General features: G+C 41.8%; 1 protein-coding gene across 2 annotated transcripts; it reads right to left on the bottom strand.

The window, feature by feature from the left end:
• Positions 1-3,580: 3,580 nt before the first annotated feature.
• IFIT3 (interferon induced protein with tetratricopeptide repeats 3) lies at positions 3,581-14,900 on the bottom strand. Of its 2 annotated transcripts, none has more exons than XM_007963497.3 (2): positions 14,789-14,900; positions 3,581-5,562 (listed from the first exon to the last, which is right to left on the bottom strand). In XM_007963497.3, the coding sequence occupies exons 1-2, from the start codon at positions 14,791-14,793 to the stop codon at positions 4,095-4,097; spliced, it is 1,473 nt and encodes a 490-aa protein (XP_007961688.3). In that variant the 5' UTR covers positions 14,794-14,900; the 3' UTR covers positions 3,581-4,094. The 2 variants fall into 2 exon arrangements, with proteins under 2 accessions (XP_007961688.3, XP_072875266.1); XM_073019165.1 differs by lacking the exon at positions 14,789-14,900 and adding an exon at positions 10,688-10,810.
• Between the last annotated feature and the right edge of the window lie 11,805 nt (positions 14,901-26,705).

Raw genomic sequence — 26,705 nt, 5'->3', positions numbered from 1 at the left:
CAATGACTTTTTTCCTCCCTGCTTTACTTAGGGCCAAAGCCAAAAACAGGCATGTGTAGCGCCATCATTTAGGTCTGCAAGGAGTTTGTTCTCCAGTTTAACCTCTGATTGGGTCCTGATTTTATGTGAGTTCTATGATACAATGTACCATGTGCAGGCCCCAGACTTGGTCTTCCGTCTCCTTCATAATGTAAGGTAGGCCACCAGAAAGTGATGTAGATCACCAACACAAATGCACACATGCTTATTCTGGTGGATTTTCACTTTCCTGACATTTCTGGACTTCAGGGAATTCCTTACTCTCTTTTAAATGCAGTTATGCATTTAAAAAATATGTTTTGCAGATTATATAGCATTTTTCATTGTGCTACACAGGCTTTTTGTTCTGTGTGTATCCGGTCTACCATAATGCTTGTAAGGAAACACATTTAATCTTCTGTGAGGTATAATTTATTATTCCTAGGTTTTCTATAGGAATGTCTTAGGGTCACAGAGTTTAAGTGATTTTTCCCAACACTGTAGAGATCCTAAGTAGTGGAGATGAGGTTGAAATAGGTCTAAACCCAAGGCCAAGACACTTTCAAAAGATTAATAAAATTTGTCAAATGATACTTGGACTAACTCCTGGCTGAATTAAGCTAGAAATTGATATAAGTTCTTTAATTCAGTTAGGAAGATGCCAAATCAGAAACAAATCATAATAAAAATTGAGATCAGGAAGTTTCCTGAGTGTAGCTCCTCATATCACTGTCCCACACATAAGTACTGCCCTATACGGCAATCGGGAAGCCCCAGGAATGCTTGCTAGGGTCAGGCCCTGCTCCTCTAAGTTAGTTGAAAACTCCCTCCCTCAGTGACTGCTCTCATTGTAACTGTTGGCTCTCAGAACATGATACCCAAAGTATAGTGCCTTGGTGTGCTGAGTACTTTGAACTGAAAGATATTGGAAGGGCCTCCGAAGAAAGATCTCTTTGACTTCCTCCTGCCCTTCTGTCTTTCATGCTTCTTTCTCCCCTGGAGTGAACCATGGAAACTAGAATTCCTCTTCCACAAGACAGATCATAGAAACCAGAAGCCCTCTCCCCAAAGCAAGCCATAAAACTTAGGAAGGTCACTCTCTCCCTTCTCCCTTCTCATTTGAAGACCCTTATTCCAGAGGAATCCTGCTCCATACTTGCAAAGAAGAAATGCTACACAGAGAGTCTAAGAAGAATTTGAACACACTCCCTCCTTCACCCCCAGTCTATAACCATAAGATCATACTCTTGTCCAAACATATCTACACAGCTGCCCTTAGGTTCTTCATGGAACCTAAGCACAAAAACAGTTTTCCCTGGATCTTTGGGTCTTCATTTCTGAAGGCTCTCATATCACATAAAACTTTGATTAAGTAAATTTGTTTCGCTTTTCTCTTGTTAACTTGTCTTTTGTTATAGGAGTGTCAGCCATGACTCTTACAATGAGTGAGGAGAGGTATTACCTCCTTTACCCCTACATGCTCTTGGAGCTGATCATCACAGTTTGTAATTTTTCTACCTTCCATTCCTGCTTCTGTGTATTTTGATAAATTTTTGCAGGTCAGTAGACTTCCCATGGCAGAATACTTCCTGCTTCTCACCAGCCCTTCAGCCAATCCAAGGAAAACAAAAGAACATCATAGTGCTTTATATGACAAGATTACAAAAGCAGCATCCAGTGGCAGAATGCTTGACTGCTCCTGGACACAGCCAATAGCCGACTTCAGTGCTCCCCATCCCTGCTTGTCAGTGATTAGTCTAAATTGTTATCACAAGCCCAATCTGACCAATGAGTGTGAGTGAGGGGCCATTTTGATTGTCAGCTCCTGATTCTCCAGAAAACCTGAAACTGAGCTGTACAAAGATGCTGATGAGGGACTGCAGCATGCAATTCACTTCACCAGCAGTCACTAAGGTCTGATCTCTTTTCTAACCACACCTGGAAGATGGGATGCTGGACCCAGGGTATGCATAGAAAATGGGAGTCATTAGGAAAGCAGCTTTGCTTGCTTTAACCCAGGAATTGTATTTCCGGTATGCTGTTTCCTTTTAGACAATTGCCCTAAATCTTCTCTTGTTTAAGGAGCAGGAGGATGGGGAAGATTATTTCTGCTCTCAGCAAAAGTCTTAGAACCAGGGTCTCCTTGTTTGTAAGGAAGCAAGTAGGTCCCTGGACCTGAGCTGGGATATGATTTGTGATCAGCCAGGCAAGAGTTAAGAATGGAAGTTGTGCTCGCTGCCCATCTTATAAGATCTTAAGGGTGATCATCTGTGGTATTCTTGAGTGATATATCCCATTCTATCTAGCATTTCATGAGAATTATTGTATAAATGATGACAGGCAGAGGACACTTGACATGGGAATGCTGGACCTATTGGATGTTTATTCATTAGCTGCAGTCACCGCATATTAGCCTTTTTTAATAAAAAGTAAAAATTTAGTTGACATGTAAAAATTGTACATATTTATGGTGTACAGCATGTTTTAATATCTGTATACATTGTAGAATGGTTAAATGAAATTATTTAGCATATGCATTACCTCAGCTACTTACCTTTCTTTTTGTAGTGAGAACACAAAATCTACTCTCTCAGCAATTTTCAAGTATGCAACATACCATTATTAACTATAGTCACCATGATGTACTATGTTAGCCTCTTAATATGGTATAATGCTTTGGCAAAACTCAAAATCCCTAGCAGGTCTGGATCTTTGAGTTTGGAAATGGTTCAAGGTGTATATACTATGTCTGTGAATACCAGAGGGCAACTGTTTGTGGATTCCTGGTGTAGGGTCTAAATTCTACATTCAGAGAGATGAACTCCTTTGGGGCCACAGTCTTTCTGCCACTTATGAACCTACAAGCAAGTTTCCGGATGTTAAATCATCTAGGGAATCATTTCAGAATTTATTTCAAATATTACATTAATTCCTAGGGGATAAGGAATTTAAAAGGAAAGTGTTCAAATTATCATCTTACACATTTATATACTTTTACCTTTCTGTTTACACCCTTGTCACTAGATATTACATTCATGAGTGAATTAAAAATGAACTGCAGATGAAAATCTTAAAAGTCCGGGGAGACTATTCCCCATGTGTTTAAGAGACCCTTGCTGTCCAGGTCTGACTTTAACCTGAACAAAATGGAGCTCACCATGTCAGACGCTGGCAGTTTGAAAGGGACTGCTGTAGACCTGGATGGATCTCTGCCCTTTTGGCCAACCTCATACTGGTGTCCCTCACACTCTGTCAGGGAGCCATTTGCCCAGGTATTCCTGGGCTCACAGCAACCCTGTCAACAGCAGCAGCTGCTAACTGGGCATGGGGCTTAGCTGGGGCTCCTAGGCTGGAAAGAGAATCATAGTTCCTACAATGTAAGGATAAGCTGGCTGCACGGGGAGGGTGTTCATTCTGAGGGAGGGGTTCAAATGGACATGTTGAGAATTGTACAGTGTGGCTTAGCAATTACCCACTGTTCCTAGTAGGAGAAACTTTGGGAATTAATGTTACTGTCACAGTCCCATACACAAACTACACAATTACTTCTATTCTAACAGAGTTGAAATGTATGGATTTATTGTAGCATTACTATCAAGAATACACATTGATTACAGTATTGCTATCAAGAATACATATAAATACAAGGCTGAAGCCATAAGTGAGACAAGAGATACTCCAGGGTTAGTCAAAAGTTAATCTTTGAGGTCCAGAAGGCTAGATGAAAATGAGATGAGACTGCAAATTTTGTTGTTAGGCAGTCACCAATTATGAGCCTTGGCAGGAAGGGCTGGAATGAGGGTTATATGGTGAACTGAATGAAAACTCAGAACTCATCAGCAACATGTGGGCCTGAAGCATTGATTGCTACCAGTGATTAGTTATCAGACCTTCTGACTACATAACTTTAATTAACTATAATGAACATGCGAAACAATTCTTTAAAAATGTACTTTAAAGCAACATGCAAAACTTCCCTGCTCAGCAACCCCAAGCTGGTGCCCCCTGTCTTCCTATCTTCCTACCCTTCACAACCATCGTTGCAGGCTTCTGATGCTCTGTTTTCCTCCTCTGTCTCAATTCAGTTGCTCTGAGTTAGAGACGAGCTCTCTAGGATTGGAGCTGACTGCGTCCTGGCCCATTTCCTCACTGCCATCCTCAAGCTCAGATGCTGACAGGAAAAAACTGCCTATGCCTGAAGGGGCATTCCTTAGCAGGCGGCCCAGTTCCTTCTCATAACATTTGACTGCTTGCAGCAGATCTCCATTCTGCTTATGAATTAATCCTTGATGATACCAATAATTCGGTGCATTTTGTGGAAGCAGATTTTCAGATACATTCTGTGGTTGGTCTTTGATCTCTTCCTTCTCAGTTGATTTTTTGCTTATGGACAAACCCTCTAAACCACGTTGGAGAGCAGTGTCTTCAGACTTCCCGTTATATTTCTGAAGATTGTAATAGTGTTGATGGGATTGTTGCTTCTCAGCATCAGGGTCTTCCTTACTGAATGGTGTCTGATAACATTCTGCCTCCAGGAACTCAGCAAGATCAGAGTACGCATCCAGAGGATTCAGTCCCTTCTCAAGAGCTTTATTCGAATAGTCCATAGCATATTGCTTTAGTGCTTCAATCTTCTCTTTATTTCCACTAGCTTCAGATTCTCCTGTATTCTGCATTTGTCTTACTTTTGCCTTGTAGCAGCACCCAATCTGGTGGTAGAGGTAGCCATTGTTTGGTGTGGATTCCAATGCCCGTTGAAACAGTTCAATAGCTTTGTCTAGGTCACCTTTTCTTCTGTAAAATTTGGCTGCACTGCGGAGGACATCTGTTTGGCAAGGAGCCTTTTCCAAGGCTTCTTCAACCAACTGCTCTCCTTCAGCTTCTTTATTCATCTTCTGCAGTTTGAGGCCCAAGAGAACCTTGACATACTGGTTATCAGGACTCAGCTCAATGGCCTGTTTCAAAACATCAGTAGAGAACTGTTTCTCTGGGTTATTATCCAGATGGTACATTGCAATTGCCAGTCCAGAGGAGAATTCTGGGTTGTTAGGTTTTTCTTCCAGAGCCTTCTCAAAACACACCTTCGCCCTTTCATTTCTTCCACACTTCAGTTGTGTCCACCCTTCCTCACAGTCAAGTTCAGGATACTCAATACTGTATGGATTTGAAAATTTCTTGCAGGTTTGTTTTACCTTGTCTACATAAATCTGAGCATCTGAGAGTCTGCCCAAGTGATAGTAGACCCAGGCGTAGTTTCCCCAAGTGACTAGACTTCTGATTTCTGCTTGGTCAGCATGCTCTTGCTGGATTAACTCTTCAGCTTGCCGTAAGCATTCCAGGGCTGCCTCGTTTTTACCATCTAGGTGTTTTATGTAGGCCAACAAGTTGTACATTGTAGCTTTGAACTCAGTATTTAAAAATTCAATCTGGTTGCACACTCTGTCCTCCAGATCCCTTGAGACACTTTCTTCCTTGAATAAGTTCCAGGTGAAATGGCATTTCAGTTGTGGAAGGATTTGCTCCAGGGAATTCTTGGTGACCTCACTGTGGAGAAAATAAACATGGTCACTGTGATGTACACTGCCAAGCACTGCACCCTGTGGTCATTAACTTTATATGTCAATTGAACTGGGCCACAGGATGCCCAGATATGTGGTCCAACATTATTTCTAGGTGTGTATGTGAGGTTGTTTCTGGAAGACATGAACCTGTGAATTAGTGGACTGAGTAGAGCAGATTGCTCTCCGCAGCATGAGTGGGCATCTCCATTCTGTTGAGGGCGTTAATAGAACAAAAAGGCAGAAGAAGGGAGAATTCTCCCTCTGCCCGACTGCTTGAGTGTTGCGGGAAGTCAGGAACTCCGAACGGAGGGACCAGCTGAAGCCGTGGCAGAAGAACACAAATTGTGAAGATTTCATGGACATTTATTAGTTCCCCAAATTAATACTTTTATAATTTCTTACACCTGTCTTTACTGTAATCTCTGAACATAAATTGTGAAGATTTCATGGACACTTATCACTTCCCCAATGAATATCCTTGTGATTTCCTATCCCTGTCTTTACTTATCTCTTAATCCCGTCATCTTCTTTGTAAGCTGAGGAGGATGAATGTCGCCTCAGGACCCTGTGATTGTGTCAACTGCACAAATTGTTTGTAGGGCATGTGTGTTTGAATATGAAATCTGGGCATCTTTAAAAAAGAACAGGATAACAGCGATGTTCAGGGAACAAGAGAGGTAACTTTGAACTGGCCGCCGGTGAGCCGGACGGAACAGCGCTATATTCCTCCTCTTTCATAAGCAAATAGGAGAAATATCCCTGAATTCTTTTTCTCAGCAAGGAACATCCCCAAGAAAGAGAATGTGCCCTGAAGGTAGGCCTATAGACGACCCCTTTTTAAGGTGTCTCGTCTTTTATGGTTGAAGCTGATGGGATTAAATAAGCCCCGGTCTCCTAGGATGGGAAAATTCCTACCTAACAAATTGTGGTCAGACAGGTTACCAGCTCTCAAACCCTGTTTCCTGATAAGATGTTATCAATGACAATGCGTGCCTGAAACTTCATTAGCAATTCCAATTTCACCTCATCCGGTGGTCCTGTGATCTCGTCCTGCCTCCATTTGCTTTGTGATATTTTATTACCTTGTGAAGTATGTGATCTCTGTGACCCATACCCCATTCGTGCACTCCCTCCCCTTTTGAAAATCGCCAATAAAAACTTGCTGGTTTTACGGCTCGGGGAACATCACGGATCCTGCCAACATGTGATGTCTCCCCCGGACACCCAGCTTTAAATTTCTCTCTTTCCCTTTATTTCTCAACCCAGCCGAGACACTTAGGAAATAGAAAAGAACCCATGTTAAACATCGGGAGTGGGTTCTCCCGATACTTGAGCTAGGACATTGATCTTTTTCTGCCCTTGGACTAGACTTGGACTAGAACTTTCACCATTGGCTTGCCTGGTTCTCAGGCTTTTAGACTTGGACTGGGACTACACTATCAACTTTCCTTGGTCTCCAGCTTGCAGACAACAGATTATGGGACTTACCAGTCTCCATAATCAGGTGAACCAATTCCTCATAATAAATCTCTTTACTTATAGATGTTCCTTGACTTATGATGGGGTTACATCCTGATAAACTCATCATAAATTGAAAACATTGTAAGTAAAAAGATGCATTTCCTTCTTTCCTCCCTTCCTTCCTTTTCTTGTAGAGACAGGGTCTTACTATATTGCCCAGAGTGGTCTCAAACTTCTGGTCTCAAGCAATCCTTGTGCCTTGACATCCCAAAGTGTTGGGATTACAGGTGTGAGCCACCACACCTGGCCCTAGGGGTTTTCAATTTGGCTTCACCTGGGGATTCTAACTACCCTATATGAAGGACTACAAGTCAAAAGTCAAGTTAGCAATTATTTAAAAAATGAATACCAAGAGTAAGTTATAACGATGATAATTGAACAACTCTGCTTATAACTGTTATGCCACTAAATCATAATAAAGCCATGGAAACAAGAGTTAACTTTGCAGATGGGTGAATTCGGAAGGTTAGAAGGAGAAAGGAGAGAAAGGGTGAGTCTCAGATCAATAGAATGTATCTGCAGATTTGTAGGTACATATAGGTGCCTGAGAATGATAGCTGAACACTCTAGTGATTAATAGAGAGTATACAGTGGACCTGCAGAATGACAAGTGACATTGATTGTGTTTGCCTCAACGAAACCAGAAACCACCTTGCAAGTCTGATGACACTATCTCTCTCTCTCTCTCTTTTTTTTTTTTTGGAGGGCAGAGGGCTTTGACATATCAATGCACCAGGGATCTTACCAAACTAAATTTTAAGCACTTATAGCTCAAGATTCTCCCTCTAAGATGAAACATATTTCCACCCTGTCATGTATCAGCTTCAGAAGGTATCAATTGCTCAAGAAAGTGTTGGACAAGCTGAAAAGCACACTGAACATTTCTGGACTTGTGAAAGAGCTCTGAATATGGATCTCTCAGGGATATTCCATCCCCACCAATGCTTTACCAATGCCAGAGTTGGCCAGGCTGAGACATTTAATGATAACATGGAGCTTTTTATTCAGGAAGACAGCCAACCACTCATATGACTTTATGATTATAAAACCCACTGAAAATTGGAATTCAGGTCCCTTGATTCTCTTGATTTTTCCTAAACCTTACTCCCTAAAGTTTCCAATTTGATGAGGTATTTGATACCTGCTCTCTCCTTGAAGTAAAATTTGGAGCAAAATACATTGGACTGGAAGCCCTAAGACCTTGATAAGAAGAAACATGAACTCCAGAGCCAGAGGTCAGGAGGTTTGCATTCTAATACTATTGCCCTCTTAAAACAAATAGTCCATTTGCCAAGGTTTCCTCACTTAATAATTTCTCATATGCATTTTTGAAAGTTATTCTGAATACTTCTTATATGTATAAATAAGTTAGTTAATAGTAATTAATGCAGATATTTAAAGAAATACAAGCAGGCAGGTGGGATGATGACTACAGTCACTTGGTAAAGAACAGCTAGGTGGCCGGGTGCGGTGGCTCACGCTTGTAATCCCAACATTTTGGGAGGCTGGGGGCGGGGGGGTGTGGATCATGAGGTCAGGAGTTCGAGACCAGCCTGGCCAACATGATGAAACCCCGTCTCTATTAAAAATACAAAAATTAGCCGGGTGTGGTGGCGGGCACCTGTAATCCCCAGTTACTCAGGAAGCTGAGGCAGGAAAATTGCTTGAAACCGGAAGGCGGAGGTTGCACTGAGCCGAGATTGGGCCACTGCACTCCAGCCTGGGCCAAAGAGCAAAACTCCGTCTCAAAAAAAAAAAAAAAAAAAAAGAATAGCTAGGTTCAGATGAAATGTGGGGAGTAAAATGCCAGTCCTACCTGGATGGTCTGCATCTAGTAGGGAGATAGGATTCCCTCAGGTGCAGAAAGAGATTTCCCATGACACCGGATTGCAGACATGAAATTGCGCTTACTAAAGCAGTTAAAGTTAGTGCTGCTAGTCCTCAGGAAATCCCCAGAATCAACATAGTTACAGTCTCTCACCTAACCCAGATCGTGATCGCCTGTCTTGCTCACAGACTCCAGGGTAGATACCACATCTCCTTCCCAGTCAAAGCCATTACTAGAGTAGAATCTTGAAATTTTCAGAAAGTGACCATCTTGAAGTGGGAAGAGTGGGGATTTCCCCACTCTTGTCTGCACAGGTGCAGCTTGTCCCGCACATGTGCTGGTTATGCTCCAACTGACTACCTGAAGGAACCCCGGCAGACCTATGCTCAGTTGGTTGGTCAGAACAGGCCCAATCCAAGGAGTCCCTCACTTTAGAAAGCAAGTAAAGGAACTCTCCAGAGCTGGGCTTCTCAACCTTTAATGTACTTATGGACGTAAACACCTGGGATCTTTTAAAAATGCAGCTCTGGATTCAGATAAGCTGGGATGTTGCCTTTCTTAGAACTTCCCAGGGAATCTCAGATTCAGACCACACTGTGAGCAGCAAGGCTCTGGGAACACTTCCCTTTTTGGCAGTGATTTCCAATCGCCAGTTTCCCATACTTAAAATACCCCTTAAACAGGCAAGCTTTACTTCATTTTTATTTTATTTTTGTTTTTTTGTAGGTCTCACTTTGTTGCCAAGACTGGTCTCGAGCTCCTGGTCTCAAACAATCCTCCTGCCTCAGCCTCCCAAAGTGCCGGGATTACAGGCTTAGCCACTGTGCCCAGGCACAAGCTTTGTTTATTTCAACATTCTTCCCACCCCTCCCCACTCCTGCCTCTTGGGGTTTCCTCCTTTACATGTACACACATACAATGCAGGAAGCCTTGTATGCATTCAAGGAAGAGAGGATTTGGAGGTGGACATTTCTTCTATAAGCCATTCAGTGTGCCTATGAAGTACTTGTGGTCCTCTTTAAATATGTGTTTGTTTCTGGACCTTATTTCTGTTTTACTCAATCAGGATTTCAGAATGCAGTACCTAGAAATTTGCATTCTATCATAAGACTCAGGTTGATATGATTCATGCCACTCGCAGACCACAGTTTGAGAGACTGCAAGCAACACTTTCTCCCTGTTCACTGATCACATGGGAGGCTTAGCAGGTCACTAGACCTCCTAGAGGACAGCTCAGGTAGACATATCCCCCACTTATGAAAAAGTGCATTTCAAAGTAAAAGTGACCTCAACATAAATTGGAATTTTGCAGTGCTGAATTAATCATTGACACATTTGCTGAGAAGCAAGCATAGTTTTAAAATAACCACAATCACAACAAAACCCACAAACCTCTGACTTAGGCTTTCTAAATATAAGAAACAAAAGATGAACCCGGACCTCCAGTAACTTCCTTCCAGGCCCCAGCTTTCACTGACCCGATTTTGCCTGAAAGGATATGAGCACGAGCTCTCCAGGATCTCTCAATATGCCCCGTCCCTTCCCAGCTCCCAGCTCCCATTTCCCTGTGTCCTTTGGCTGCCTGACTCTATACATCACAAAAAGCTACAGAAATAAGAATGCACAAATGGGTATGGCAGATTTATGCTTGAATTAGATAAATGCATATTTCATCCCTAAGCAAACACTGAAATAGCGTAAGTCAGGAAGTTGTACGTAAGAAATTCTGTTTCCTATCAGAGAAGCAGGGACTATTTACCTCATGATGGCTGTTTCCCTGCAGTTCTGAAAAGCTGGGGTCCCAGTTGATTTTATTTTTAGCTATTGATTCCAAGCAAATGCTGAAGAGGTTTCTAACCAGGCTGCTGTTAGGTCTGTGCTTTTATGAAAGGTGAAAGGAAAGTGAAACTGATGGAACCCTATCAAGATCCCTCTTGAAGGGAAACTGAAACAGAATCTGTGAGAACTGAGCTGACTCATGCCAGGAATATGTTCCAGACAGATTTGGAAAACTGTAGTTTGAAAGTTGTAAAAATGCACTGTAAAAAGAAAATAAAATTTTAAAAGCTTCCAAATGTATTATGTCAAGAGGCAAAGTTAAGCCCTGAAAACTGACTCACGTAATGTGACTGTTCTTTTTTCTCAGGTGCATGACTGTTGCTCCCTGACTGTGTGGTGAGAGGTTACACATTAACTAGACTCACTAGTCTCACTGCAACTTGTCCCTCTTGGGTTCAAGTGATTCTCCTGCCTCAGCCTCCTGAGTAGCTGGGATTACAGGTGTGCACCACCATGCCTGGATAATTTTTGTATTTTTAGTAGAGGCAGGGTTTCACCATGTTGGTCAGGCTGGTCTCGAACTCCTGACCTTGTGACCTGCCCGCCTCAGCCTCCCAAAGTGCTGGCATTATAGCCGTACGCCACCGTGTCCGGCCTCAGAAAACCTAGTCTTTATTAAAACCTAGACCTCATGTTATGGAAACAGACCCTTCTGATTGTTTTTTTTTTTTTTTTTTTTTGAGACAGGATCTCACTCTGTCATCTAGGCTGGAGTGCAGTAGTACGATCTCAGCTTACTGCAATCTCTGCCTCCCAGGCTCAAGCGATCCTCCCACCTCAGCCTCTCCAGTCGATGAGACTATAGGCATGTGCCACCACGCCTGGTTGATTTTTGTATTTTTAGTAGAAATGGGGTCTCACTATGTTGCCCAGGCTGGTCTCCAACTCCTGAGCTCAAGTATCTGCCCTCCTCTTCCTTCCAAAGTGTTGGACTTATGGGTGTGAGCCACTGTGGCCAGCCATGTTACCTCTTTACAAAAGAATATTAAGCAATTCCCTTGGACTATAATCAATAGTAGCCAATCAAATTGTGTATCTGTATGTTTCCTCTGTATGGAAAATGTTGGCCAGGCACGGTGGCTCACGCCTGTAATCCCAGCACTTTGGGAGGCCAAGGTGGGTGCATCACTTAAGGTTAGGAATTCAAGACCAACCTTACCAACATGGCAAAACCCCATCTCTACTAAGATACAAAAAAATTAACCAGGCGTAGTGGTGTGCTCCTATAGTCCCAGCTACTTGGGAGGCTGGGTGGAAGAATCCCTTGAACCCAGGAGTCTGAGGCTGCAGTGAGCCATGACTGGGCCACTGCACTCCATCCTGGGTGACAGAGTGAGACTCTGTCTCAACAACAACAACAACAGAAGCTGTCATTCTGTTCAACACCTCTGTCTTTGCCTATGTAAACAGTCCTCATTTTTCTCTACACTGGGAATGCTGTTCACCATTCTTGGGTGTAGCTCTACTCCTGGGATTGCCGCCCTCAACTTTTTGCTGGAATAAACTCTTTTAACTGGATCCTGAGCCTTCTGATTATTTTATGTTGACAGTACTGATTATATGGTCCTACTCCCAGAGATTCTGGTGCAGCAAATCTGATGTGAGCTTAGAAACCTGTGTTTTCACAAGTGCCTTGGAAATTCAGTGGCAGGAGTTCCTGTACCACATTCTGAGAAGTGCTGTCGTAGATGTATTTTTAAAAGCAGTTTTCCCCTTTATTTGTGGAGCTAATGTGGTGAATTAAGAAGCATTATCAGACAAGCTTGAGTGAAGGGAAGAAAACCACAGGACACCTGGATTTCAGTGACCTCTTTACTTCGTTCTGGGATATTTCTTGAGTCACATCACTGAACCTCATTCCCTTATCCTTAAAACGCCCTGGGATGAATTTCCTTTTTCCCTCCATCCAATTGATAGAAAATTATGCCCTGGGGAGAACCACTTTCACCCTTCTCCAAGATCTGGGTTCAGCTCTTATGGCTTTGGCCACTCTAAGGGGTGGGTAACCATCAAAGACTGGCCCTCTCTCTCCAGATAGGAAGCCCATCCCTGGCCCCCTCTTTAAAGTGAGCGTAGTTGAAAGCATTAAGATCTTTCACCTTTTGACCATTGGGCGTAGAGTCAGATGATCAGCATTAGAGTTTGGCGCCTCCATTAATGACTCTGCTCTGACACCTGCTCTCTACCTGATGTCTTGGGCAAGTAATTTGCCCTTCTAAGCCCCATTTTGGTCATCTAGAAAATGAGGCTAATAATAGAAATAATAGCTCTTACTTCCTAGGGCTGTTGTAAGGGTGATATGAGGTCATGCATAAAAAGCGTTTAACACAGTGCCCACTAACTACAGATCACAAAGAAATGTTACCACCATGATTGCTGGTATTAATATATTTGTGTTATAATTTTAAGTGAATTTGTGAGTGTGTACAGGGGGCAACAGAGTTCCTCGGTGGATGGGGCAGAGGAGGATGCCCATCAGCTGGCATGTGCTAGCGAGTTCTCCAGGTGATTTTCCCATTTGGAAATTTTTAACACTGCTGGAGAGGAGCAGCCCAACCTCTTCCTGTTCCTACAGCCTCTGAAATAGGAGCACCTTAATGTGAACCTGAGTCCAGCATAGTTCAGAGAGCCCCCCTCAGACCTCCTCAGGTCAGTGGCTATAGACACACCTAAAGATAGGACCCTGTAAAACCTTTCCTGCAAGCTGGTTACTAAGATGCTGGGTAGTGCCTGGCTTCTGGTCAACCCCACTCACACAGACACAATTAACATCACTCTTGACCAGGAACTTATTCTATATAAAAGGGTTAGCCTGAGGTATTTGGCAGTGAATTCCTCTTACCCATCTCATCCCCAAACATGACATTGCAGAGCATCTTCAAGTCCTTGGGGCCGAGGGTAGGGAATCCAGTTTTCCTTTTCTGTCCCCCTAAATGGTCGATGGGGTCTTCCCTCCCTGGCAATCACTTCCTCACTCCTTCCCTGGAGATGCTTGGTGGGAAAGGCATCCTTTTCTCTTAGTTCTCCCTGACGTGCTATCCCCTGAAGAACTCTAGGAGGTCAACATATATATTTAAAAATCAAGTTTACTGAGATTATACTTTATATACAATAAGATGCACCCATTTTCAGTGTATAGTCTGATGAGTTTTGATAAATGTTTATGCTTATGTAGCCACCACCACTACCTCCCTATAGACTATTCCTATGATTCCAAAAGATTCTTTTGGGAACCTTCCTACTCAATCCCCACTATCTCCAGGCAACCACTGATCTGCTCTCCGTCATTAGAGATTAGAACAGTTTTAGATAAGAGATTAGGTCATTACACTTTTGAGGAGAAATTCTTTTCTGTTGCTGACCAGCATTCACTACATCAATAAAAATAAGTGCTAAACTTTGGGTTTGTTTTTATATAAGAAATGACAAAAACGCTCATTTGTAAGAATTGTTTCTTGCACTTCCCACCTTAAAGTAATGCAACGTTTCAGGCCAAAATTGCCCTCTTCATGAGTGGGTTTGCAGTATTGATTATATCTTTCAAAATATCTGTTGAAAATAAATTCCTCCTTTTAAAATTACAAGAATAAAAGCCTGTGACTTAATCTTTTCAAGCAAAATGACAGTAACAGGAAAGCCCCAGAAGAGTAATTCCCTTAGGTCTACCCTTGAATCAGCAAAGTTTGTGGCTGAGTGAAATACACTGCTCCTGCCAAACCTTCCTCTCATCACAGGGAATAGCTGCACACAGGGAGGAAACATGAGCTGATGCATTCCCCACTCTGCCTCCCCCGTATATAGTTCCATAGGGGAACAGTTCCAGAAACTTAAGGAGCCTGTGTATACACCAAAAAAGCCACAGGGAAAAAACCCTCAAACATCTTATAAATGCTCAGACTGATAAAGACATATTGAATCTATAAACATCAGGACAATTCAGGAATGTGCCTGCACAGTAAGGAGCTCAACTTACAATTTGCACTCAATAACAAGCATGATTCTGCATTTTTAGTTCACTGACCTCATGACTGCTCTCTGCGTCTCTGCTGTTCCAAAAAGCTGGTAACCAGGCTGATTTGTTCTTCAGAAGTCTTCCTGTCTGCCTCAAGTAAATACTGAAGGAACTACATAAAGGGGCGGGAGAGTAGGGCACGCATCAGCTGATGTTTTGAGTAATTGCTTTTAGGGGAAGGAAGAGGAAACTGGAAAGTGAAACTAATTTAAAATCGTCAGGAGGAGGAAAATGAAACCTAACAGCTTGTGACCTGCAATGGGTGAGCCAGAGTACATTGTTCAAAGCCATGACTAAAATTTGTTTGAGAGAATGTGGAAGCATTCCTAATGAAAACCAAAAAATTAAATTGTAAGGTCATATTCACCAACCATGTGACTGGACCCCTGCTTTTGGCCAACGGCATTCCAAAGTTAACCTGAACACTGATGGGAAAGGGAAGCTGGATATACCTCATTACACCCTTTTTCCTTTTAGAATTACTAATAGAACACACTCTTTTTCTTTTTTTTTTTTTTTTTTTTTGAGACAGGGTCTTACTTTGTTGCCCAGGCTGGAATGCAGTGGCATGATCTCAGCTTACTGCAACCTCTGCCTTCGAGGTTCAAGTGATTCTTTTGCCTCAGCCTCCCCAGTAGCTGGGATTAGAGGCGCCCACCACCACGCCCAGCTAATTTTTGTATTTTCAATAGAGATGGTGTTTCACCATGTTGGTCAGGCTGGTCTTGAACTCCTGACCTCAGGTAATCCACCCACCTCGGCCTCCAAAAGTGCTGGGATTACAGGCGTGAGCCACTGCACCCAGCCAGAACATGCTCTTTTCAAGTGTTATAAGAAACATTTACAATCTATTCTCTCTGAAGTCTGCTACCTGCAGGCTTCATCTGCATAATAAAATCTTGGTCTCTACAACCCAGACATTCCTTTCTATTGATTGTCTATTGAATTTCTACTGAATGTCTCCAGACATTCCTTTCTATTGATAATAACTCTTTCAACCAATCATCAATCAGAAAATCTTTGAATCTGCCTATGACTTGGAAACTGCCCTGCTTCCCTGTTTCCAATCGTCCCACCTTTCTGGACCTAGCCAATGTACACCTTACATGCATTGAGTGATGTCTTATATCTCCCTAAAATGTATAAAAACCAAGTTGTAGCCTGGCACTTGTTCTCAGGATCTCCTGAGGGCTGTGTCACAGGCCACAGGTCACTCATATTTGGCTTAGAATAAATCCCTTCAAATGTTTTACAGAGTTTGACTTTTTTCATCGACATTAGGTATCTAACCATCAGTCTAGGGTGGGGCCCAGGAAACCGCATTTTGTAAGCCAATTCTTATTTTAAAAAATTTTTGTGGCCACATAGAAGGTATATATATTTATGGGGTACATGAAATATTTGATACAGCATACAATGAGTAATAATCACATCAGGGTAAATGACCTCAAGCATTTATTCTTTGTATTACAAACAATCCAGTTATACTCTTTTAGTTATTTTGAAATATGCAATAAATGATTGTTGACTCTAGTCATCCTCTTGTTCTAACAAACACTAGATCTTATTAATTCTATCTAGGTATATTTTTGTACCCATTAAGCATCCCCACTTCTCCCACTACTAGTCTTCCCAGCCTGTAGTAATCATCATTCTAATCTCTATCTCCATGTGTTCAATTGTCTTAATATTTTTAGCTTCCACAAACAAGTGAGAATATGTACAATTTGTCTTTCTGCGCCTGGCATAATTCACTTATAATGACCTCCAGTTCTATCTATGTTGTTGCAAATGACAGGATCTCATTCTTTTTGTGGCTGAAGAGTACTCCATTGTGTAAATGTATCACATTTTCTTTATCCGTTCTTCTGTTGATGGACACTCAGGTTGCTTCCAAATCTTGGCTATTGTGAATAGTGCTGCAATAAACATGGGAGTGCAGGTATCTCTTTGATGTACTGATTTCCTTTCTTTTTGATATATTCCTGGCAGTGGGATTACTAGATCATATGGTAGTTCTATTTTTAGTTTTTTGAGGAACCTCCAAACCGTCATCCATAGTAGCTACAATAGTTTACATTCCCGCCAACAGTGTACAAGGGTTCCCTTTTCTCCACATCCTTGCCAGCATTTGTTATTGCCTGTCTTTTGGATATAAGCAATTTTAACAAGGGTAAGATCATATCTCATTGCAGGATTTTTTTTTTAACTTTTATTTTATGTTCAGGTGTACATGTACGGGTTTGTTATTTAGGTAAATTGCATGTCATGAGGGTTTAGTGTACAGATTATTTAGTCACCCAGGTAATAGGCATAGTATATGATAGGTAGTTTTTCAGTCCTCTGCCTTCTCCCACGCTTCACCCTCAAGTAGGCCCCAGTGTCTGTTCCCCTCTTTGTGTCCATAATGTTCAGTTCCCACTTATAAAGGAGAACATGTGGTATTTCATTTTCTCTTCCTGCGTTAGTTTATTTGGGATAATGGCCTCCAGTTCCATTCATGTTACGGCAAAGGACATGATCTTATTCTTTTTTTTTTTTTTTTGTGGTTGCATAGTATTCCATGGTGTATATGTACCACATTTTCCTTATCCTGTCTTCTGTTGATGAGCATTTAGGTTGAGTCCATGTCTTTGCTATTGTGAATAGTGCTGTGATGGTTGTGCATGTGTCTTTATGGCAGAATGATTTATATTCCTTTGGGTATGTACCCAGTAATGGGATTGCTGGGTTGAATTGTACTTCTGTTTTAAGTTCTTTGAGAAATTGCCACATTGCTTTCCATAATGGCTGAATTAATTTACATTCTCACCAGCAGTGGATATGGGTTCCCTTTTCTCTGTAACCTCACCAGTATCTGTTATTTTTGTTGACTTTTTAACAATAGTCATTCTGACTGGTATGACATGATATCTCATTGTGGTTTTGATTTTCATTCTTCTAACGATTAGTGATATTGAGTATTTTTTCATATTCTTTTTTTTAGGGTATCTGAAGGAAGAAATTTCTTTTCTTTTTTTTTATTATTACACTTTAATTTCTTGGGTACATGTGCATGATGTGCAAGTTTGTTACATAGGCATACACGTGCTGTGTTGGTTCGTATGTTTATTGCGGCACTATTCACAATAGCGAAGACTTGGAAGCAACCCAATAGACTGGATAAAGAAAACGTGGCACATATACACCATGGAATACAATGCAGCCATAAAAAAGGGTGAGTTGTGTCCTTTGCAGGGACATGGATGAAGCTGGAAACCATCATTCTCAGCAAAATATCACAAGGACAGAAAACCAAATACCACATATTTTTTCATATTCTTGTTGGCTGCATGCATGTCTTCTTTTAAAAAGTGTCTGTTCATGTCCTTTGCCCACTTTTTAATGGAGTGTTTTGCTTTGTTGCTTGTTAATTTGCTTAAGTTTCTTATAGATTCTAAATATTAGACCTTTGGTTATGTATAGTTTGCAGATATTTTCTCCCATTCTGTCAGTTGCCTGTTTACTCTGTTGATAGTTTCTTTTGCTATGCAGAAGTTCTTTAGTTTAATTAGGTCCATTTGTTAATTTCTGGTTTTGTTGCAATTGCTTTTGGTGTCTTCATCATGAAATCTTTGCCAGGTTCTATGTCAAAAATCGTATTGCCTAGGTTATCTTCCAGGGTTTTAATAGTTTTAGGTTTTAGATTTAATCCATCTTGAGTTGATTTCCATATATGATGTAAGGAAGGAGTCCAATTTCAATCTTCTGTATACAGCTAGCCAGTTATTCCAGCACCCTTTATTGAATAGGGAGTCATTTTCCCATTGCTTGTGTTTGTCACCTTTGTTGAAGATCAGATGGTTGTAGGTGTGTGCCCTTATGTCTAGGCTCTCTATTCTGTTCCATTGGTCTATGTGTCTGTTTTTATACCAGTACCATGCTATTTTGGTTACTATAGACTTGTAGTATAGTTCAAAGTCAGGTAACATGATGCCTCCAGGTTTGTTCTTTTTGCTTAGGATTGCTTTGAGTATTTAAGCACTTTTTGTTCTTTAAGAATTTTAAAATAGATTTTTCTAATTCTATGAAGACTGAAATTGGTAACTTTTTAGGAATAGCATTGAATTTGTAAATTGCTTTGGGTAGTATGGCCATTTTAGCAATATGGATTCTTCCTATCCATAAGCATTTCCATTCGTTTGTGTCATCTCTGATTTCTTCTAAGTATGTTTTGTAATTCTCATTGTAGAGATCTTTCACCTCCTGGGTTAGCTGTATTTCTAGGTATTTTATTCTTTTTGTGGCTATTGTGAATGGATTGCCTTCCTGATTTGGCTCTTGGCTTGGATTTTGTTAGTGTATAGGAATGCTACTCATTTTTGTATGTTGATTTGGTATCCTAGAACTTTGCTTAAGCTGTTTATTAGACCTAGGAGCTTTTCAGTAGAGACATCGGGGTTTACTAGGTATGCAATCATATTGTCTGCAAAGAATGTAGCAGCAAGTGTTACCTGCCTGGCTACCAGTGGCAGGGGTGGATGTAGTCACCTGTCTTGCCCTCCAGGTACTTCCTGGGAAAACAGGAGGCTATGGCCACTGGCTGAGTTCAGACAGAGAAGTAGGACCACTAGGCTGGAAGCTGGCACCAAGTCCCATCCAGAGAGGGGTTGAGGTGGGGCAATCTTACTGCTCTTGGGCACTGTGACTGCAGCCTCTATTGGGCTATGGCGCTGGTGCTGGTCTTCTTAGGGGCACAAGGCTTGCAGAAGTCTCCTTGGACTGGAGAGTTGCCCTGCAAAATGTCTGGGTGGCTCTCTGCCTCAGTCTAGAAGCACGGTGGTGGGGTGGGGGGGTGGGCAGGGGTTTCAGGGGAATTCTCCCATTTCTGGTCTTGGACAGGTCCCTCTCGAAAGTGTGAATCCCCTAAGGGGTTCTCACTCACTCACCCTTTCCAGTGTTGGAGAAGTTCTCCTGGCTCCATACTGAGCCCAGATAGGCTGGTAGCTAGCTTCACCCCTTTCTGCTCTGTGCAATCCCCTTGCCTTGTAGGATCCCAAATCCCCGACATGATTTCTCAGATGATTGGCCTGAAGGGTCAATGCTCACTAGCCCTTTTGTTTCCTTTCCATGATAGCCTGGCACAGGAGTTGCTTCTAGTCCACCATCTTAACTCCAAGCTTGAAACTGCATTTTTTTTTTATTATATTATACTTTAAGTTCTAGGGTACATGTGCACAACATGCAGGTTTGTTACATATGTATACATGTGCCATCTTGGTGTACTGCATCCATTAACTCGTCATTTACATTACGTATATCTCCTAATGCTATCCCTCCTCCCTCCCCCAGCCCCACAACAGGCTCCGGTGTGTGATGTTCCCCATCATGTGTCCAGGTGTTCTCATTGTTCGATTCCCACCTATGAGTGAGAACATGTGGTATTTGGTTTTCTGTCCTTCTGATAGTTGGCTGAGAATTATGGTTTCCAGCTGCATCCATGTCCTTACAAAGGACATGAACTCATCCTTTTTTGTGGCTGCATAGTATTCCATGGTGTGTATGTGCCACATTTTCTTAATCCAGTCTATCATTGATGGACATTTGGGTCAGTTCCAAGTCTTTGCTATTGTGAATAGTGCTGCAATAAACATACATGTGCATGTGTCTTTATAGCAGCATGATTTATAATCCTTTGGGTATATACCCAGTAATGGGATGACTGGGTCAAATGGTATTTCCAGTTCTAGATCCTTGAGGAATCGCCACACTGTCTTCCACAATGGTTGAACTAGTTTACAGTCCCACCAACAATGTAAAAGTGTTCTTTTTGCTCCACATCCTCTCCAGCACCTGTTGTTTCCTGACTTTTCAATGATCACCATTCTAACTGGTGTGAGATTGTATCTCATTGTGGTTTTGATTTGCATTTCTCTGATGACCAGTGATGATGAGCTTCTTTTCATGTGTCTATTGGCTGTATATAAATGTCTTCTTTTGGGAAGTGTCTGTTCATATCCTTTGCCCACTTTTTGATAGGGTTGTTTGATTTTTTTTCTTGTAAATTTGTTTAAGTTCTTTCTAGATTCTGGATATTAGTCTTTTGTCAGATGGGTAGATTGTAAAAATTTTCTCCCATTCTGTAGCTTTCCTGTTCACTCTAACAGTACTTTATTTTGCAGTTCAGAGGCTCTTTACTTTAATTAGATTATATTTGTCAATTTTGGCTTTTGTTGCCATCACTTTTGGTGCTTTAGTCATGAAGTCCTTGCCCATGCCTATGTCCTGAATGGTATTACCTAGGTTTTCTTCTAGGATTTTTATGGTTTTACGTCTAACATTTAAGTCTCTAATCTGTCTCGAATTAATTTTTGTATGGGGTTTAAGGAAGGGATCCAGTTTCAACTTTCTACATATGGCTAGCCAGTTTTCCCAGCACCATTTATTAAATAGGGAATCATTTCCCCATTTCTTGTTTTTGTCAGGTTTGTTAAAGATCAGATGGTTGTAGATGTGTGGTGTTATTTCTGAGGCCTCTGTTCTGTTCCATTGGTCTATATCTCTGTTTTGGTACCAGTACCATGCTGTTTTGGTTACTGTAGCCTTGTAGTATAGTTTGAAGTCAGGTAGCGTGATGCCTCCAGCTTTGTTTTTTTGGCTTATGATTGTCTTGGCAATGCAGGCTCTTTTTTGGTTCCATATGAAATTTAAGTAGTTTTTTCCAATTCTGTGAAGAAAGTGATTGGTAGCTTGATGGGGATGGCATTGAATCTATAAATTACCTTGGGCAGTATGGTCATTTTCAAGATATTGATTCTTCCTATCCATGAGCATGGAATGTTCTTCCATTTGTTTATGTCCTCTTTTATTTCATTGAGCAGTGGTTTGTAGTTCTCCTTGAAGAGGTCCTTCACATCCCTTGTAAGTTGGATTCCTAGGTATTTTATTCTCTTTGTAGCAATTGTGAATGGGAGTTCACTCATGATTTGGCTCTCTGTTTGTCTGTTATTAGCGTACAGGAATGCTCATGATTTTTGCACATTGATTTTGTATCCTGAGACTTTGCTGAAGTTGCTTATCAGCTTAAGGAACTTTTGGGCTGAGATGATGGGGTTTTCTAAATATACAGTTGTGTCATCTGCCAACAGGGACCATTTGACTTCCTCTTTTCCTAATTAAATACCCTTTATTTCTTTCTCCTGCCTTATTGCCCTGGCCAGAACTTCCAACACTGTGTTGCATAGGATTGGTGAGAGAGGGCATCCCTGTCTTGTGGGAGTTTTCAAAGGGAATGCTTCCAGTTTTTGCCCATTCAGCATGACATTGGCTGTGGGTTTGTCATAAATAGCTCTTATTATTTTGAGGTATGTCCCATCAATACCTAGTTTATTGGTAGTTTTTAGCATGAAGGTCTGTTGAATATTGTTGAAGGCCTTTTCTGCATCTATTGAGATAATCATGTGGTTTTTTTCTTTGGTTCTGTTTATATGATGGATTATATTTATTGATTTGAGTATGTTGACCCAGTCTTGCATCCCAGGGATGAAGCCCACTTGATCATGGCAGATAAGCTTTTTGATGTGCTGCTGGATTTGGTTTGCCAGTATTTTATTGAGGATTTTTGCATCGAAGTTCATCAGGGATATTGGCCTGAAATTCTCCTTTTTTAAAATTTTGTCTCTGCCAGGCTTTGGTATCAGGATGATGCTGGCCTCATAAAATGAGTTAGGGAGGATTACCTGTTTTTCTATTGATTGGAATAGTTTCAGAAAGAATGGTACCAACTCCTCTTTGTACCTCTGGTAGAATTTGGCTGTGAATTCGTCTGGTCCTGGACATTTTGGTTGGTAGGCTATTAATTATTGCCTCAATTTCACAGAGTGTTATTGGTCTATTCAGAGATTCAACTTCTTCCTGGTTTGTCTTGGGACAGTGTATGTGTCCATGAATTTATCCATTTCTTCTAGATTTTCTAGTTTATTTGCATAGAGGAGTTTATAGTACTCTCTGATGGTAGTTTGTATTTCTGTGGGATCGGTGGTGATATCCCCTTTATCATATTTTTATTGCATCTATTTTATTCTTCTCTCTTTTCTTCTTTATTATTCTTGCTAGTGGTCTATCAATTTTGTTGATCTTTTCAAAAAATCAGCTCCTGGAATCATTGATTTTTTGAAGGGATTTTTGTGTCTCTACCTCCTTCAGTTCTGCTCTGATCTTAGTTATTTCTTCCCTTCTGCTAGCTTTTGAATGTGTTTGCTCTTGCTTGTCTAGTTCTTTTAATTGTGATGTTAGGGTGTCAATTTTAGATCTGTCCTGCTTTCTCTTGTGGGCATTTAGTGCTATAACTTTCCCTCTACACACTGCTTTAAATGTGTCCTAGAGATTCTGGTGTGTTATATCTTTGTTCTCATTGGTTTCAAAGAACATCTTTATTTCTGCCTTCATTTTGTTAAGTACCCAGTAGTCATTCAGAACCAGGTTGTTCAGTTTCCACGTAGTTGAGCAGTTTTGAGTGAGTTTCTTAATCTTGAGTTCTAGTTTGATTGCACTGTGGTCTGAGAGACAGTTTGTTATAATTTCTGTTCTTTTACATTTGCTGAGGAGTGCTTTACTTCCAACTATGTGGTCAATTTTGGGAAAAGTGCAGTGTGGTGCTGAGAAGAATGTATATTCTGTTGATTTGGGGTGGAGAGTTCTGTAGATGTCTATTAGTTCTGCTTGGTGGAGAGCTGAGTTCAATTCCTGGATATCCTTGTTAACTTTCTATCTCATTGATCTGTCTAATGTTGACAGTGGGGTGTTAAAGTCTCCCATTATTATTGTGTGGGAGTCTAACTCTCTTTGTAGGTCTCTCAGGACTTGCTTTATGAATCTTGGTGATCCTGTATTGCGTGCATATATATTTAGGATAGTTAGCTCTTCTTGTTGAATTGATCCCTTTACCATTATGTAATGGCCTTCTTTGTCTCTTGATCTTTGTTGCTTTAAAGTCTGTTTTATCAAAAACTAGGATTGTAACCCCTGCTTTTTTTGTTTTCCGTTTGCTTGGTAGATCTTCCTCCATCCCTTTATTTTGAGCCTATGTGTGTCTCTGCATGTGAGATGGGTCTCCTGAATACAGCACACCGATCGGTCTTGACTCTTTATCCAATTTGCCAGTCTGTGTATTTTTTTTTTTTTTTTTTTGAGACGGAGTTTCAGTCTGTCGCCCAGGCTGGAGTGCAGTGGCCGGATTTCAGCTCACTGCAAGCTCCGCCTCCCGGGTTCCCGCCATTCTCCTGCCTCAGCCTCCCAAGTAGCTGGGACTACAGGCGCCCGCCACCTCGCCCGGCTAATTTTTTGTATTTTTCAGTAGAGACGGGGTTTCACCGTGTTAGCCAGGATGGTCTCGATCTCCTGACCTCGTGATCCGCCCGTCTCGGCCTCCCAAAGTGCTGGGATTACAGACTTGAGCCACCGCACCCGGCCCAGTCTGTGTCTTTTAATTGGAGCAGTTAGCCCATTTACATTTAAGGTTAATATTGTTATGTGTGAATTTGATCCTGTCCTTATGATGTTAGCTGGTTATTTTGCTTGTTAGTTGATGCAGTTTCTTCCTGGCATCAATGGTCTTTACGATTTGGCATGTTTTTGCAGTGGCTGGTACCAGTTGTTCCTTTCCAAGTTTAGTGCTTCCTTCAGGAGCTCTCGTAAGGTAGGCCTGGTGGTGACAAAATCTCTCAGCATTTTCTTGTTTGTAAAGGATTTTATTTCTCCTTCACTTATGAAACTTAGTTTGGCCGGATATGAAATTCTGGGTTGAAAATTCTTTTCTTTAAGAATGTTGAATATCGGCCCCCACTCTCTTCTGGCTTGAAGAGTTTCTGCTGAGTGATCCACTATTAGTCTGATGTGCTTCCATTTGTCGGTAACTCGACCTTTCCCTCTGGCTCCCTTAACATTTTTTCCTTCATTTCAACTTTGGTGAATCTGACAATTATTTGTTTTGGAGTTGCTCTTCTCGAGGAATATCTTTGTGGCATTCTCTGTATTTCCTGAATTTGAATGTTGGCCTGCCTTGCTAGGTTGGGGAAGTTCTCCTGGATAATATCCTGCACAGTGTTTTCCAACTTGGTTTCATTCTCCCTGTCATTTTGAGGTATACCAATCAGATGTAGATTTGGTCTTTTCACATAGTCCCATATTTCTTGGAGGTTTTGTTCATTTCTTTTTACTCTTTTTTTCTCTAAACTTCTCTTCTTGTTTCATTTCATTCATTTGATCTTCAATCGCTGATACCCTTTCTGCCACTTGATCCAACTGGCTACTGAAGCTTGTGCATGTGTCATGCAGTTCTCATGCCATGGTTTTCCGCTCCATCTGGTCATTTAAGGTCTTCTCTATGCTGTTTATTCTAGTTAGCCATTCATCTAATCTGTTTTTCAAGGTTTTTAGCTTCTTTGTGATGAGTTGAAGCATCCTCCCTTAGCTTGGAGAGGTTTGTTATTACCGATTGTCTGAAGCCTTCTTGTCTCAACTCGTCAAAGTCAATCTCCGTCCAACTTTGTTCCATTGCTGGCGAGGAGCCGCGTTCCTTTGGAGGAGAAGAGGTGCTCTGATTTTTAGAATGTTCAGCTTTTCTGCTCTGGTTTCTCCCCATCTTTGTGGTTTTATCTACCTTTGGCTTTGATGATGGTGACATACAGATGGGGTTTTGGTGTGGATGTCCTTTCTGTTTGTTAATTTTCCCTCTAACAGTCAGGACCCTCCATGGCACAGCTGTTGCAGTTTTCTGGAGGTCCACTCCAGACCTTGTTTGCCTGGGTATCACCAGTGGAGGCTGCAGAATGGCAAATGTTACTACCTGATCCTTCCTCTGGAAGCTTCATCTCAGAGGGGCACCCTGCTGTATGAAGTGTTCAGTCGGCTCCTACTGGGAGGTCCCTCCCAGTTAGGCTACTCAGGGGTCAGGGACCCACTTGAGGAGGTAGTCTGTCCATTCTCTGATCTCAAACTCCATGCTGGGAGAGCCACTACTCTCTTCAAAGCTGTCAGACAGGGACGTTTAAGTCTGCAGAAGTTTCTGCTGCCTTTTGTTCAGCTATGCCCTGCCCCCAGAGGTGGAGTCTATAGAGGTAGGCAGGCCTCCTTGAGCTGTGGTGGGCTCCACCCAGTTCGAGCTTCCTGGCTGCTTTGCTTACCTACTTAAGCCTCAGGAATGGCGGGTGCCCCTCCCCAAGCCTTGCTGCCACCTTACAGTTCAATCTCAGACTGCTGTACTAGCAGTGAGCTAGGCTCTGTGGGCGTGGGGCCCTCTAAGCCAGGTGTGGGATATAATCTCCTGGTGTGCCATTTGCTAAGACCATTGGAAAAATGCAGTATTAGGGTGGGAGTGTCCCGATTTTCCTGGTACTGTCTGTCACAGCTTCCCTTGGCTAGGAAAGGGAATTCCCTGACCCCTTGTACTTCCCGGGTGAGGCAATGCCCTGCCCTGCTTCAGCTCATGCTCCATGGGCTGCACTCACTGTTTGACAAGCCCCAGTGAGATGAACCTGGTACCTCAACTGCAAATGCAGAAATCACCCATCTTCTGTGTAGCTCACGCTGGGAGCTGTAGACTGGAGCTGTTCCTATTTGGCCATCTTGGAACCTCCTCTGAAACTGCATTTTTAATAATGTCTCTAGGAGATTCTGATGTAGGGGTTTCTGGGACCCGGTTATATGAAAGACTTCCAAAATTTTTTATTTTTTTAAATAGTAGTTTTGTCCAGTAAATTATCTCCCAGAAGTAAATTTAGACCTGAACACCTAGATTTAATTATCTCTGTTTACCTTACTAGCTCTTGAATTTTCCAGGGGCCAAATCATTGAGCCAGAATTTCCTTTTTGCTTCACACTAAACATATGGAGCCAGGCCCTGGAGAGATCTCTGAGTTTAGCTCTCCAAGGTCTGGATAATAAGTTA

This window comes from Chlorocebus sabaeus, chromosome 9 (genome assembly GCF_047675955.1).
Source record: "Chlorocebus sabaeus isolate Y175 chromosome 9, mChlSab1.0.hap1, whole genome shotgun sequence".
NCBI classification, from domain to species: Eukaryota; Metazoa; Chordata; class Mammalia; order Primates; family Cercopithecidae; genus Chlorocebus; species Chlorocebus sabaeus.
This window is presented reverse-complemented; position numbering and strand designations above follow the sequence as displayed.